At 44.1% G+C, this 17,311-nt stretch overlaps 1 protein-coding gene across 1 annotated transcript in view; it reads right to left on the reverse strand.

Moving 5' to 3' along the window:
* The window catches only part of B4GALNT4 (beta-1,4-N-acetyl-galactosaminyltransferase 4), an 841,437-nt gene that overhangs the window by 52,930 nt on the left and 771,196 nt on the right, over positions 1-17,311 (reverse strand). The window contains exons 17-18 of the mRNA XM_085644956.1: positions 15,445-15,517; positions 7,152-7,305 (exon numbers count right to left, since the gene is read on the reverse strand). Of these exons, the coding sequence (XP_085501082.1) occupies positions 7,152-7,305; positions 15,445-15,517 (227 nt within the window). The remainder of the gene's footprint in view (positions 1-7,151; positions 7,306-15,444; positions 15,518-17,311) is intronic.

Below are 17,311 nucleotides of genomic sequence, written 5' to 3' on the forward strand. Positions count from 1 at the left end.
GCCCCACGAGCACTGAAACACTGTAACTAAGTTTCAGTTTCGATTTTCGTCTAATGACGACAGCGCGCCATGCGAGCGATTGTCATTAGACTGAAAACAGCCGATGGGCCTCGGAAGGTTGGGGAAGCTCTTCCCCACCTCCCGAGGCACAAGAAAAAAAATGGAAATCCCTCTGCTGTTCACAGCAGAGGGATTTCCTGGCCCTGGAGGAAATGGTGCTCATGACGGAACCATTCCATCATGAGCATCGAAGGGGTTAAACAGATGCTTGTCAGTTTATTTACCATATGTTTTATGTTAGTGTTGAGTCAAGTAGGCATTAGATCAGTGCTACTCTTGACCAGGGTCCGTGGTAATGGCCAGGAGGGCCGCATGCTGCCCCCGGGCCGTACTTTGAGTATCACTGGTCTAGGTTTTGCCATGTGATGTTAGCAGGGGTACATCTTTAATGAAGGACATTTAATATATGGAGATGTTCAGATATGAGTATAAGCACAGATATAGCAGGGTTGTGTTGACCGCAGCTGCATGTTTTCTGGGTATTTTAAGAGGTACATGACTCAGGCTCGGCCTGCATGCCGGTAGCCGTCACGGGGAACCAAATCATACAAGTCTACCAGTGATGATGCACTAGATTACGGTGCTACTGATATGGTATCATCTTTAGATTTAATGTTTAGATTGAACAGCATGATGCCAGTCATTCACTACTGGGCGTTTTATTCAGGCCGCGGACCTCCTCTCTGCGCGGAGCTGTTATCAGCCCTGGTCCACTTTAGAGGGCCTGGCACCCGGCAGATGGTGTGGGAGCTGCTCTTGCCTTCTTTTTCGTTGTTGTTGCTCTTTTTGCAAGCAATAGGACAAGGTGTAGAATGAAGGCAGCTGTTTCGCAGAAGTTATAAACAAATCTACTGAACCAGTCGAGGGGTTTAGTCATGCGGTGCAGAGGGATAATAATGAATAAAAAAAAAAGACTGATGATTACAGGCCCACTTTTTGTTCAGTAAAATGATTGTAACAAGAATTTTGCGAGGCAGCAAGCAGTGAATTCTCTAAGTAGCAAGACGGTACTTTTGTAACATTATGAAATTTCATCTTTGCACTCTGGTACTAAATGTGCGTATGGGCAATCATTAGTAGTCTTGTTTTCAACTAACATATTACAATGGGCCACATTAATCTTCACTGTCGTGGTATAGTACATATATTGTCTAACCAGGATCACACAGTTCGATCATCCATGGAACCACACTCAGCCCCAACTTTTACGCTCACCACTTTCACATTTCACCAGCCACCACTGGCCACACACAGACCTCTCCACCAAACAACATGAAACCTTGGTGCGTAGATGTTTCATATGAAAGTGTGTGCATGTTTGCAAACATGAAGACTAAAAATAAAACCAGCAGGGCATAATTAAACTGGTCAAAAACCTTTTAGAAATTTGTTGTGAACAGATATTAGAAACAGTTCAATACAAGTTAGTTTTAAAAAAAATAAGAAGTTGCAATATCTCGGAATGTGTTTAAAAATACAGAAAGACTCTAGCTTTTCTATAAATATGTAAGGAATGCAAAAAATAAACATGGTCTCGCAGCTTGTCATTGTTAGCTAGAAAAATAAAAGTAGAAGAAAGGAAAGCAACATTTTGTTTTCGTTGTTTTAAACAGCTGCTTCAAATATGCTCCATGAACTGAAAAGCCTTTCACCCAGTGCTCAATTTGTAAAATAAGTGCCAGGGCCTGTCACCTTGTGCATGACTATTCACACAGTGCATTCCCAGCATTGTGGGGGGCGGTGCTGTGAGCACTGCCCGCCACAATGCTGGGAATGGAGAATGCCACGGTGGCGGTGGCATCCTAATTGCAGGTGCGGGACCGCCGCACCACTGCCGGCCGGTCCCAGCACCACTAGGGTGGCGGGCAGACTAAAGTCCGCCCGCCATACTAATCGGCCCCTATCTCTTTGTTTTTTGCCTCACTGAAATGTTTGGAGCTCATATAGTTATTTCATGTTCTGAGATTATTATAGCTATACAACGAAGACAGAGGTTCTTCAGGCCCTGCTTTGATTTTACATCTCAAGCTCAGTAATGTTAATTAAACCATACTCTATTGTGTTTGTTCCATGAAAACAAAGGTTCCTTATGCCTCACTAGTATTACTTATTTTCGGGCTCATGAACGTTTTCTTCTGCTGTATTACTTCTTTTCATACTCCGAGTCTCTTCACGATACTCTAGTATTAAATGTACTCTAAGAACTTCAGGAGGTTGCCAAGTCTGTGCCTTCTTTTTCCCACCCAGGCTCTTGTACGTTCTTTAGGCTCTGCTTGTTATCTCCATTTATGTTTTGCTGGGAGCCCTTTGGCTCTACTGTTTATTTCTACTTCAGGCTACTACAAATTCTAGGTAGAGAGAGCAAGGTAACGTGATTCTCAGGGCTCTGTGAATGTTTAAGTCACTCAACCCTCTGCTTTTAGCCAGAGACCAAGCTGGAGATTGGGGTGGTGCCCAGGTAAAGGAAAGCAGCACTTTCCCATCAGAAAGAGAAAGCTGGTGATTTAATGTTCTTAGGCGCTTTAACAAGGGTAATATCATTAAATTCTTTGCCTGATTGATTGAAGAACTTCCCCGGAGCCTCTGTATTTTCTTGGAAGTAGCCTGAAAGTGGCGTGACCATCAGTCAATCAGGAGAGGCCTTCCTCTCTTTAAATCAACTACACCCCAAAGATTTGACTTCTACTATTACTGGTCACTAGAGCGGTGATAGAGGTACTTGCATTATTATTACATTATTATACAGGTGGACTACCTGTATAATAATGGTGGTCTCTGCTGCTTGGATTGTTCTCTCCAACTTTCTCAGACTATGACACTATAGCCATTCTGGTTCTTAGCAACATTTTATGTTTATTGCTCAAGTAGTATTAAACACAGATCTTTTGTACGGTTCAGTGACAAAATATCAATGTAAAAAATATAGAAGTAAAAAAATATTGATGAAAAAATATAGAATGCTAAAATATCGACTCCCTATACTTAAAAAGGTAAGAACAAAAATCTAATAGTAAAAAATATAATAGTAAAACATATCGAATTATATATATATATATATATATATATATATATATATATATATATATATATATATAGTAATAAATATTAAATATGTTAAATAATATAAAAATAAAGTAGATTTAATATAAATTACAAAATATATAATAAATCAACTTAAACACATACATAATAATTAATATATATTTACTTGAAAACAAAATACTATTAATTTTCTTTTTATTAAATAATTTTAAAATTATATACAAATTTACAAATAAATATATATATATATATATATATATATATACATATATACACCAATAACAAAATCTAATATAAAGAAACATTCCAATATAATTTAAAAGATTAAATTATTTAAAAATCTCAAACTTGAATTTCCAATCGACTGAGTACAACAGTGGGTAAAGTGTTGGGATAGTGGAGGGCTAACAATTTATATTCCCACTCCAGTGAGTGTAACAGTAGGAAAAGTGTTGGATAGCGGAGGAGTAAAAGTTACTATTCCCACTCCAGTGAGTGCAACAGTAGGGAAACTGTTGGATAGCGGAGGGGTATAAATTAATATTCCCACTCCAGTAATTGTAAAAGTAGGGAAAGTGTTGGATAGCGGCGGGGTAAACATTTATATTCTCACTCCAGCCAGCTCAAAATTAAAAACAAACAAAATTTTAACAACAAAAACATTTCAAAAACAAAATAAATTCAAAAGTATATACATTTGTTACAAATTAAAATACAAATATATTTAATATTACATTTAAAAGAACAATTATAATGGTAAATACATATGACAAATACCTACAAATGTTATATTAAATAAAATAAAAAATATTTTCCAAACAAAAAAAATATTTTGAATTAGAAAACTTAGATACATAAACATTAATTATTACATAACTTTACTTTCTTTATTATCTACCCTATAACACCACACAATTCACAACCCACATCTAATTATTTTTTTTAAATGTACTTCTACTAATTAATAACCAATTAAATAATTATTAATTTAAAAATATAAAACTCATAAAAATTATTTAACTTCCCACACTTTACCCCATAATACCCACAACCCACAGCTAAAATTAAACTGTAAAAAAAAGTATTACATAATTAAGACTTATTTTCAATTAAAACACTAATAGTATTTAACAACTAATTATAAAGTAAGTAAAATTAATTTACTCCCCACACTGCACCCCTATAACAATAAAACCCACTCAGAAAAAAATATAAACAAATACCCTAATAAAATATAAATTATTTAATTAGTATTAATGATCAGCTATTTTTTAATTAAACATACATTTCTTCCCACCCTTTACCCCAATAAAAAGAACAACCCACGCCTAAAATTGATTACACAAAATCCATATTTCATTTTCAATTAATTAACAACTAATTATTAATTAATTAAACAAATTACTTCCCATCCTTTACCCCATAAACCCCACAACCCACACCTACAAAAATCAAACAATTACCATAATTATCAATTAGTTAATATAAATTAACTAATTATTAAACATAAATTACTTCACACCCTTTACCGCTATAAACCCCACAACCCGCACCCAACATTAATTACACAATTTCTATAAATCATTTTCAATCAATCTAAATTAACAACTAATTATTAATTAATCAAAAATAAATTACTTCCCACCCTTTACCCGTATAAACTCCACAACCCGCACCGAACAATATCTACACAATGACCATAATTAATCATTAATTTATATTAACCAATTAATAATTAATTACAAATAAATTACTTCCCACAATTAACACTATGAAATCTGAATTAAATAAACAAAAACTAATCATTAATATATTATAATCAAATTACTTCCCACACCATTTCTCTATAAATCCACAAACCGGAAAGGAACTAAAAAATGCAAAATTTAATTAAAATAAAATTAATAACTGCTAAAAATTTTACACCTAATAAAAATCATAAACAATACTTATACAAAAAAACATACATCACATATATTTAAAATATAAAACTAAAATACATATCACAAATTAAAAAATCGATAATTTAAACTATAGTTTTGCAAACAATATTAATGACTTCTATATACTTAAAAATTATATTTCTTAGCTTAAATTCGATATTTTTGACCACGATATTCTTGCTGTCAATGTTTCTGAATCACGACATTTCCAACTCGATATTCTGTCTTAAAACCCATTTGTACCAGCATAGTCACATTGTCTGTATAATGCAATCATATTTTTTCTCTGACAAATGTGCTTGTGTACATCGAGGAATCAATTTATGAACCTGAGATTTTAGTCAGGTTCTACAGAGATAGCCCTGTATACAGGATTTGAGGCTTTGGGAATTTGCCTGTACATGGTAGTCTCCAGCAGGAAAGGTTTCCATTCAACTATCGTTTATCGTTATTACTAGGCCTGGTCGAAAATTCCGTTCGGCTCGCGGAAATTGCAATAATTTGACATTTTCGCGTTCCGCGGAGAGCGCGAAAATGTCAAAATTTCCGCAATCTGCATCTTACCGGAAATCTTTTGCTTGCTCGCGCTGTAAAAAAACGCATTCTTGCGTGCGGGCGAGCGCCTTACCTGAATCCCGGCGTTCGCCGACAAGTTTTCCCGATCCGGTCGCGTTCTTCACGAGATGTTGGATTGTTGGTAGCTATTTGCGCTATCTCGCGACCGTTCGCGCCCGCAGTAACGTCATTCGTTGCGCGATCACGTCTTTCTTCTCGCGATCATGCACCGCGAGACAAGTGAAAACAAGATAGCCGCGCCCGTGAGCAACGGCATGGGTAAGTTGGCGAGCCGCGACCACGCAGAAAATACAGCGAACGGGCGGGAAAAAAACTTCTGCGTCTTTGCGATATTTCCATGTGTTTGCGGAGATTTTTAACATTTTCGCGATAGTTTGCGAAAGTGAATTTTGCAAATTCCGCCCACCCCTAAATATTACCTTCTACCAAACATATCTGAAGCCTCTCGAAATCATCTTTATCTGACCATGTGCCTGCTTGTATTATCTATGGGCTACTCCCAGATATTTCTCAGATCCCGGTTTCTATTACCTCTGTCTTACCTGAAGATATTCCGCAGATTCTTGTTTTTACTACCACATCCTAAAACGCAATAGTCCTCGGATCAGATTTTATCATCTCAGTCCTGCCCATAGATGTTCCTCAAATCTTTTTTTTTATTATCTCTATCCTAGCTACAGATGTTCATCAGATTTTTACTGTCTATGTCCTAAATGCAGAATTTCCTCAGGTTTCTGTTTTTTTTAACCTGTTTTACCAACATGCGTTCCTCAAATCAATGATGCCATTAACTCTATTTTTACAGATAGTTATTCTCAGATTTTTTTCCATGCTTTCTTTAGGTCCAACCCTTCCTTATCGCTCCATACTCAAAGACATTCCCCAAGTCCCCCATTGCATTGTATCTGCCCTATCCACTGATGTTACTTGAAGTCCTGTTTCTATTCACTCTTTCTAACCTTACAGAAATCCCATAGACCCCTGACAGTATATTCTTCATTCCAATTGCAGGTATTCCTTACGGTTGTCTTTGCTTGTATTATCTTTGCTGAACTCAGAGATGTTCCTCAAGGACTGGATTTATTACCTTTATCTTATGCTACAGTAGAATTCATAACACTGCAGCACTGCAACTGAAATTCTTCTAGGCACGGACATTCCTCATGGCCCTACTTAATTACCTCTTTCCTAGACCTTGCACTTTGCTAAATTGTTTTCCTAAATCATGCTATCATTCATTGCTAGGTTAGAAGAAGAAACAGAATCAATGCTTTGTCTCGGGCACAATTCTAATTCCAAGCAAAAATTATATTAGCAAAAATGAACCATGGAGATTGTGGCTTCTCTTTTCACCTACATATAATTTATCTTTGGTTCCTATAATAAAGTGTACTCCGTGAAGAACGGCACAGATATAAATCCCCAACTTTGAAATGGAATCAATTTGACCACTTGTTATAGTTTGTTTCTTGGCATTTGAACCTCTTTTTGCAGCACTAATCAGTAATGTTTACACTTGGCCCTGGTTACCTCGAGGCTCCCTGGGAGAGCTTCCACAATTCAGCCTCATGACGATGGGAGCGTAGGCCAGTTTGCCCTCCACGCAGTGCTTCCTGATTCCATCCAGCAGGCTTGGGGGGAAGTGGATGTGGAGGTCGCAGAGGAAAATAATACTATGGTTGTCCTGAGTAGAAACAAGTGAAAGGAAACAATTCATGTATTAGGTATTTAGCAACTTCCCTACATAGGGAAACTACTCTGCTAATCCAGGCACCAACAACATACTATTCATTAAAGGATCCTACATTCCTAAGAGTCAACTAAAGGTGCAATGCCTTCAGTGAAATTCCAGACCTACAATACCCCCTGTCTCTCCAGATCAACTCACCCTAACTGGAACTAACGACCTTATACACATTTCAAGGCCTAACAAAATTGTCATGCATCTCCGCTAAAAACTAGTTTCACTTCCAGATCTACCTATTACACCTGATATAGATTTCCTCTGCATCCTCCAATGGGCAAGGCCCCTTACTACTAAGAAAGCCCTTGCAAAACATTATTTCTGCTTCTATTTTTCTTGCCTTAACATACAGTATGGGCTTCATATGGAATGTTGTCTCTAGTGCTCTCCATTCCAAAATACATCCACCAACCCCAATACCCAAGAATCCTCAGTGACAACTTTACACCCCATCTCCCACTACAACCTTCACCTGTATGAAATCGACTTGACACGTCTAATCTTCAAATGATCTCACCGGTAGGGAGTTTATTATCCTTATTGTACAAGTTACTTACCTTTGGTAACGATGTATCTGTTAGACACGATTCTAGCCGCAGATTCCTTAACGTAGAATTATCCCTAGGCGTGAGACTGGATCCGGAAGTTTTTTGCCACAGCATTTCTGCGCGCCGGGGGCGGTACCACGCGACCCCGCCCTGACGTCGTCCGCGGACGTGACGTCAGCGAGGTCACATAAGTCCCATCCCCGGCGCGCTGACGTCAGTTTTCTTCGGCGAACTTTTCCGCGCCACAACGCAGAGCCATCACAAACAAAACGGTGAGAGTATGGGAACAGTGTGCGAAAAAATCAGAGAAACAAAAAGGGAGAAGCGAATGGTGAGGAACAGCACCATTAGGGACAGTGCTAAGCACTGCGTTACTGAAAGTTATGGAAAGGAAGGAGCAGCACTAAGAAGAACCTTGCAAAGCGAAGGCAATATCTTCACTGGAGGCAGAAAAACATGTGAAAAATGTCATGGCAGACGACAGAAAGTCTGCAACCACATTCTATAACAGTGAAGGGCAAAAGGCTGGAACAGATGAGTAACGACAAATCACCCCAAGACAACACCTTGAAGGAGTGTCGTATCCCCTGTAAAGAGCTAAGGGCTGAGGCACAGCCAAGAGACCCCAACCCAGAGGACTGCAGACGAGTCAGAAACCCCAAGCAATGAAAAAAAGGGAGAAGAGTATGAGTAGGTCCCACACTGGAATAACCAGGGTGCAGGGATGCAAAAGTACACATGAACCTACCGTCCAATTACCACAAAAGAAGGAGTGGAACAAATAAACAGAACGAAGCATCCCGCCAGGGAGGAAGTGAAAAAGGGCACCCGCAGAAGACAAAGCCACCCAGAGGGAGGCGAGTGCAGAAGACCAAGCTGAAGGATCCTCACAGAACGGGAAGGAAGGGCAGGCCATGAAGGAATCTGCGGCTGGAATCGTCTCTACCAGATACATCGTTACCGAAGGTAAGTAACTTGTACATCTGATAGAGACTACTAGCCGCAGATTCCTTAACGTAGAATAGATACCCTAGCCATACCCAGAGGGGAGGAGGGCTGCGAGCGAACCTCACCAGCTTGGAAGAACACAGGGCCCAAACAGGGGATGTGTCATGGGGACAGGAAGGATGGCCCAGCCCCCTGCAAGCAGAAGTAAGGAAGATCAGGATACCACAAGCCTACCCGAGGAGCAAAGGGCATCCGCCAGAAAACCCGGAGGGGCATAAGTCACCCCGCGAGTACCAGAGGAAGAAAAGAACCACCCTCAAGCCAAGAAAAAGAGGAGGAACGGAGGCAGAGCCCGCCCCAGGAGAACAAACACACAGTGAAGGGGACAGCTGAATGGGTGTTTATCCCAAAGCAGGGAACAAGGCCGGAACGGTTCCACAGTCGAGAAGCGCAGACGTGAGAAAGAAGACACAGACGCGCAAAGCTCCAACAAGCAAGGGACAGGAGCACACGCTGACACGACGAGGCCCATGGAGGAGGACCAAAACTACCAGGCAAATACTATGACGCAGAGGCTCAGAACAAGTCGAGCACAAGATGAAGACAGAGGCAAGGGAAACCCAGAACAAGCCCTAGAGAAGGACCGACCCAGGAGCACCTCAGGCCCACGAGTAGAAGCGGGCCTGCCAGAAGAGAAAGATGCATGTAGTACCGACCGAAAGCTGGCAACCAGAACACAGGAGAGCACCAGGAGAACCAGCCCCTTTGGAACACACGGCAGACGGGCCCTGGCCGAAACGGCGGAGAACTAGGTGGAAACACCAAGACACGACGCTGTAATCAGCATGACAAAGGTCGGTCCGGTGATCCAAAGGCGAAGACGGAATGAACCCTATAGAAGAAGGATAGAAACACCCTCGGATACTGAGCGGGACAAAACCTGGAGCAGCACAATCTGCGCAAAGGCGGAAGAAAAAGAGTGAGAGAGACCGCACCAAGCGCCCGTCGAGCTTAAGACAGGGCTATACAATAGCCAACAAATACCCCACCTAGGGTATGAATCGTCCCTGAACAAAAACAGGGAAACACCTCTTAGGGAAACACGCAGCAGAGGTCAAGAACTAAAAGACCTGTGGGAAACACCACAGACGGCTTACCAATCAGCCAAACACCTCTTAGCGAAACCCGCAGCAGAGGCCAAGAACTGAAAAGACCTGTGGAAAACACCACAGATGGCTTACCAAGCAGCCAAAAAAGACACAAAGGGTCCAACCTGAGGACCTATACAACTGCACTTAACAGCAAAAAACACACACCACAAGCTGAAGGGCTGAACCAGCAGCCGAAAGAATAGAGGGGCCAACTGAAGGACCCTGAAGGCACTCCAAACCGCACACAGCACACAACGGGCCAACCGAAACATAAGGCCCCAAAGAGAAAGGTGGGATAAACGCCTCCCATAAGGCGGCGGAGGGCCGACCAACCGAAGCTTACGGAGGGGGAGGGGGACGGAGCCCCGCAAGGAGTCTCTGAATAGCATAGTCCACGTGGGTGTGAAACAACAGAGTTCCATCAAAAGGTAAATCCGCAAGACACTCTTGAACATTCTCCGGAAAGACACCATCCCGCAACCAAGCATGGTGGCGGAGGGCCACAGAACTCGCCATAGCGCGAACAAGGGAATCAGAGATGTCCAAGGCCGAACGGAGAATGAATGTAGCTAACTCCCGACCATCCCGCACATGGTGCCACAGATCAGAGCGGGCACCCTCTAGGGAGGCGCGAGACAGAAGGAACTCCGCGGAATCCCATAGGTCGGAAGTAGCCCTGACTAACACACAAAGTGTGTTGCGTGCGCACAGAGCAACGCTAGTGGAGGCGCAAATGTTACGCCCCCAGGAGTCCAGCCACCGGGCCTCCCGTGATGGCGGGAGCAGCACTGAAGGCAAGGAAGGAAAAGCAGCCCGCAGGTCAGGGCCCTGGGCAGATGGATGGGAAAAAATGCAAACTGCATCGTGCGGAGCAGGACGGTGGCAGTGAAGGAGCAGTTGAGGCACCGGATCCCCCGTGGCAGGGTGCCCCCAGAAGAGAGGTGTGGAGCAACGCTTCAAATGGGAGAAGTGGCTCCCCTCCAACAGAGCCCTGGTGGAGAACCTCCAATAAGTGGTCCGTAGGGAGTGGAGCAACCGGATTGCCCATCTGCAAAATGCCAGTGGCCGTGGAAATGGCCCAGACAAAGGCCACACTCTCCTCCGTAGGGCGTCGTGGGGGGGGGAAGCAACTCTTCCGTGGGCGAAGGCTGCAAAGTAAGACGCCCGTCCCCTACTGGAAGGAGAAAAGACCAGCCCCTGTAGGATGGAAGACTCACGGACGAGTGGGGAGCCTGAGGGGTCTCTGAAGAGGGCGGAGAAGCTGCGGGGCAGACAACTGCAGGGAGCGGAAGACCGGGTCTGGGGCTGTGGATGTGGAGACGGCGTAGAACCCGCCCTGGAATCCTCCAGCGAAAAGGCCACAATGCGGCGCCCAGTCTCCGGTGATGAGGAGACAAGGAGACGACAGCCCTCCGGAGAGGAAGGGACATCCGGAGAAGAGTCGACGATCCAACGTCGGGACGGCGCCGGGGAGTCCACCACAGGCACCGGTGAGTTCTCGACCGGTGCCAAAGTGTCCACCAGGGGCACCGGGTCGACCTCCACCACCACGTGCCTCATCGGAGAGGGGGGGCGGGGTCGGAGCCGAAGCGGCCAATGAACAGTGCCGAAAAGGCTCGACCCCCGACGAAGCAGCCGCCTGCGCCGAGGACCGAGAGGGGTCCAGGGAAGTGTCCCGGGTTCCGTGTCCCAGCTTCCACCCGCGGCACCGCCAGTGCCGGGGAGGAAAGCCGCTGATGCCGGAGAGGCGTCGGATCGGCCTCAGGGAAGACAGCCGCCTGCCCAGAGGAACGAGGGGACGAGCCGTAAGACCTGGTGACCTCCTGCGACACAGTAGGGAACCCCACGGGGCTTTGCGGGAGGGAGGCACCGGCACCCTCTGCTGAAGGAGGACAGGGCCTCGGTGGCAAGCTGCAAGACTTACCGGCGGGCGAAGGACGCCCATGGGACCTCGGCAAAGGACGAGCCGCAGCCAGAAATGGTGGCCCCTGGACCCGTCCAAGGTAGGAGACGAACGCTGCGACGAGACCGATCTGGACAAGCGGGCCGACAGCAATTTCATCTGGCGCTCCCGCGGGGACTTCGGCTTGAGATGCTGACAAGCCTCACAGTCCGTAGAGTCATGGTGCTCGCCCAAACACCACATATAAATAGTGTGAGGGTCCGTCGCCGACATCTGACATGCACAAGAAGCACACGTCTTAAAGCCCTAAGGCATTGCACACTGTTCCCAACTCAAGGCGCTAAAGAGGCCTGAAAACAGGCCAAGGAGCACACTCCGGATCCGCGCTGCACGTGGAAAAGAAGGAAAACTGACGTCAGCCTGCCGGGGTGGGACTTATGTGAACTCGCTGACGTCACGTCCGCGGACGACGTCAGGGCGGGGTCACGTGGTACCGCCCCCAGCACGCATAGATGCTGTGGCAAAAATTTGCAAGATCCAGTCTCACGCCTGGGGATAATTCTACGTTAAGGAATCTGTGGCTAGTAGTCTCTATCAGATCTCCAGGCCCATAATGTAATGGAACTGACTGGAGTTGATCTTGCCTCCCTAAAGACCATAATGCACTTCACCAACATGAGATCATCACTGTTGAGGTCAATAAAAGATGTCACATATATTTCAAGCTATTGTCTAGCCCACTTGACCCTAGGTTGCCAAAGACCAAATTACCATGGTCCTCTCTGTCTTCTGAATCCCCTCTTAGGTGCCTCAGTGAAGGAGTTCCTCCAGTGATGAAGGACTAAAAGAAAGAGTGAATTCCTGTAGCGACTTTAACATTTTGTTCTGTTCAGGGGCCTAGAAGACCTGGGCTACGCTCTTTCAGCTCTGCACTCTATTAAATATTTCATGGGTAGCCCTGTCAAGCGTCACTCATCTCAGATTACACTATAACAAAACAGGAATTTTTACCGTATTTAATCATTTGGCCACCCAACTGTCTGTGGTCAATGAATGAATGTGTATTAAAATTAATTGTCTGCAGCATAGTTGGTGCCTACCTTTTGATGCTAATTCCAGATCAGATACCCAGAATCAAGAAGATGTGGTTGACTTGGGTTAAGGCGTCATCACAGCTGCCTGGGGTGGACTGTCATATGGCTGTAGGCTGGCCATTCTATTCTCTGCTGTGATGTCACAGGATCTCTAGATGGAGTGGTGTGAGGGGGGAGAAGGAGGAGGCCTGTGTGGGACACTTGACTAGTTTAAAAATCTCAATCCAGTCCGCCGACAGGGTTGGAACTATGAACTAAGTGGATGCTGCAAGTCAGAGACACTCTTTGATCCATCTAATACCGCTCCCGTGAGCAGCTGAATCCACAATCTGCCTGATGAGATGATGACCCAGCAGTGTCCCACCCATAATCAATTGGAGACCATCTGCATTAGGGGCTGGCGTCCCATGCCTGCAGTGCCCACAGTCCTTTGCCTGACGGGGAAATGGAGCCTCGCCAAGGCGTTACCACTGGATGGGCCCAAAGTATCATTCCCATTTGCAAAAGGAAATACTGTGTACTAACAGGGTGCATTACAAATTGTTTACTCACAGAGGGTTGCAAAACGACTTTCCTAATGAATATTTAATAGGTAGATTGAAATTTGAAACCCCCTTTCAATGGCTACTGAATCAGGGATTGAAGCCTGCTAGAAACAGCATATCTCCATTTCTGTGTCTGCTTTTGGAAAAGGGAATTTTTTTTTTATAGCGGCCCACGTCAATAAAAGGGAGTTGGTAACTCACAAATGGTTTTAGACCACAGTTTCAGTTACACACCGTTGATACATACCTTTCCAAACCACAAATTTCACGCTTCAACTTATTTGAGATACGGAAAAGATCACAAAAACCCTTCTAGGAGTTCCAAATAATTTTGCAACTTGTTAAAGGGCTTTAATATACAAACCCTGTGATTCTGCAAATCACAGTGTTTGTGACCACAAAAGGGCTTTGTACATTTACCCTGAAATCTCGCTTTACCTTAGCCTGGTGGATTTCAATAGGAGTAAATGTTCCTCTCACCATGACATACCCCTAAATGCACCTCATGTGGATGGACTTCATGAGTGCTCAGTGTAATTCACACCTATCTCTGTATACCTCATCAGTGTGAAGCCAAGATCTGGATTTTAGAGGACACGTTACATAATTGCCCATAGAGGCTAATCAATGTATGTATGTAAAAATGTGACAACTCACTATCTAACATATTTTTCAGAGTCATTGGCTGACATAGATCATGTGTTATGTTTGTCACAACACAATGCCAATACACTTTCTAGTCATATAAGCGAAGTCTGATCAGCCAGCCTAAAGAGAAGGTAATATTTGGAAAAAACAACCCATTGTCTCCTCAGCCTAACAAACCTTTTTTGCTACAAATGGCTCTCCTAGATGCTGCATCATGATAACCAAGACTTAGGGGCCGATTCCGATGTCGGACGGACTCAGGTCCGTCCGACATTGGTCAGGAGCCGTAAGCGACCGACCTGCTGTCGTCGGTTACGGCCCTGCTAGTACGATGCGACCTAACAGGGTTCGGTCGCACTCGTATACAAGACAATGTAGGCATGCATTCCGAGCGGAATGCATGCCTGCATCCTTGAAAGCAGGGGTGCCTGCCACTGGGTGCAGGCATCCACAGAGGGGCACCATAGCTGCCCTCAGGCTGCCATTCGGCAGCCTCACACCCATGGGGGGCCTACTGGTGGCCCCCAAAGACAGTTTCCGACTGCCTTTTCGGGCCGGAAAAACCATCACGAAAAGGCAGTGAAAAGCTGCCATCGTACTCCCTCGGTCACAAAGAGGCGGCCGGGGGAGTACTGGGAGATTTCCAGACGGCGGACGGGCTCTCCGAGCCTGTCGTCCGCAATCCGGAAATCCGTGTGGGATTCCTTTCCAACCAAGCCCATCGGAATGGCTCGGTAGGAAAGGAATCCTGCCAACTTGATCCGAATCGGTCGGCAGGTCTCCGACAGTCGGTCGCAGCCCTTCTGACCGGAATCTGAATTGGCCCCATAATTGGAGCACATGTCTGGCCATCACACAGGAGCCATGAAGGCACACAAGTGGCAGCAGTGAGCTACAGAACAACAGTGACATATATAGAGATTATCTCCACTTCTATCCCCCATCCCCTGGCCTAGGGTATATTTTACTTCTGTGATCTCTACCTCATTTCCAAGCCCACAGTATACTTTACTTGTATAGGGTTTGCTTCACTCCTTCCAAAATTCCTATAACATAACACACTGGCCAGGAACCTGCCTCACCACAATCAGGCCCACACATTCACTTTTATGGGGTGTATCTCTCTACAGGACACAGTTTATCATAACTGCACAGCATACCTCCAAATCATTTACTAATCACATTTCTCTTCATTGGAGTGTAACTCACTCATAACCTTTCGGAGAACACATCTCCTCTCACCTGTATGGTGTCCACTCCTGCCTGCAGCCCAGCTGACCGTTCGAAGTTGCCAGTTTTCCTTAAGTAATGGTATCTAAAAGGAAAAAGGAAAAACATAGACACTATTAAAGTAGTTACAAAGGGAGCACGTCTATGAGGTGTCAAGGGATACTGAACCCTAATGAAACAAGTAGATATATGCTTATTGTAGACGAGTGTCTTTAGACACATTCGCTTTGTCTGTTTTCACCTCAGAGAGAGAAAAAACAAAAAAATCTATTAAGGAAAGTTTGATATTTTAAAATATGGAGGAAAATAGTCTCCTGGGGTCAGCTTCGGAGAGCATGAAGCCTGGCCAACCAGACTGGTGTAGGATGAGATAAGAAGGAAGGACCACCAGGAGCTGGTTTATAACGTCTGGCTATCGGGCTTGAAACAGCTTTGGTTGTCAAAGGTTTTTTCCAAATACTCAAAATTGACTCTGTCTAAACCTCACTGAAAGGTAGTAGAGGCACCTAGGATGGTGAAATAAGAATGGAGCAACGCAGTTAGAACATTATATATTAGCTCTGTAGTAAGGAGTGAAAGATCCAACATTTCCGCAGCTTTTCTGATGACCAAATGATATGTACTGCCCTCAGCTTGGACCTCACATCCGCTTCTGTTAACTAAAACAAGATGAAAGCCAAACATTTAACATCATAACTATTTGTGATATAGATCGGCTGATCTATTTTCCACCCACTAGAGCCTAACAGGTCCTGATGAGAGCCCTACTAATTATGGGGACTCGAAACGCGTAGACCTTGCTCTCTTGGCCACAAGAATTTGAATTGAATCTAAACTGTCAGACAAAATTGTTTAGCCTTTTTTTCTGTGGTTTTTTACAAAACTGTTTTATGTATTTGATGAATTAATCCCTTGTATGTTTCTGAATGGATGTATGTATGAATGAGAATAAATGAGTTGAATTGAATCGAATGACTGAATGTGTTGGTTCGTACAGATAGCACAGTATTGTCCACTGAGTGTTTTTCTAAATTTCTGATTGATCTATAAATTAGAAGGTCAACCATATGAGTAATACATTAAAGAATTGATTGATTCAATTGACAAAGCTTTTTGTCTAGGGTTTTTGTTTAGTTCAAAAATTCCTCCTCACAATTGATTGAGACTAAAGTTCTGCGCAGTACTTGCAATCTGTCGTTACTTCTTAAGTCTGGCTCAGCTTTACTGGCACTAGCCAAAACCCAGTCTTGTTATTGGTGCCTCTCGCACCTGAGACACGGCTTTCTCCGCCCCTGGTTGACTTCCGCTTTTTACCAGTAAAATACCGCAGTCCTCCACACGGCAGGGCAGGTGAATAGGCTTCAACGAGGGGTCAACTATGTGAGTATTGCTCCTCTGCTTTACAACAACAGGCTTCTGACAGAGGTATGTTACTATGAGGAATCCTTATCGATAGCCTTTTTTCTGTTTTCAGTGATTCCCCCTCGCCGCTGCTAGGACTTGCGAGGAGGCACTTTTCCTTCTCATTAGGCGTAAACTTTTTCTCTGACCACTTTTTTATCTTCCGATTATTGTGCATGAAAATACCGCCTTGTAAAACAACCTGATCGACGTACCCCAATCGGGAGTGTTATTACTGATTTTCTCCACTGCTGCACTTTGGCTTATCCCACACGTAACGTTCACCAACATATCCGCGTTGTGGGAGCACATCACTCGGGTGGCCACCATGGTAGGATACGAGAGCCCTTTTCTCTAGTTGCACTCTTCAGTATAAGCACACACTTTTGTTTGTTTGACCAATGTGCACTACAAAACGCATGGTGTTATGTTGTTACTAGCACCATCATATACGAGTGCATGCCAAAGTCTCCAATGA

This window comes from Triturus cristatus, chromosome 3_1, assembly GCF_964204655.1.
Source record: "Triturus cristatus chromosome 3_1, aTriCri1.1, whole genome shotgun sequence".
NCBI classification, from domain to species: domain Eukaryota; kingdom Metazoa; phylum Chordata; class Amphibia; order Caudata; family Salamandridae; genus Triturus; species Triturus cristatus.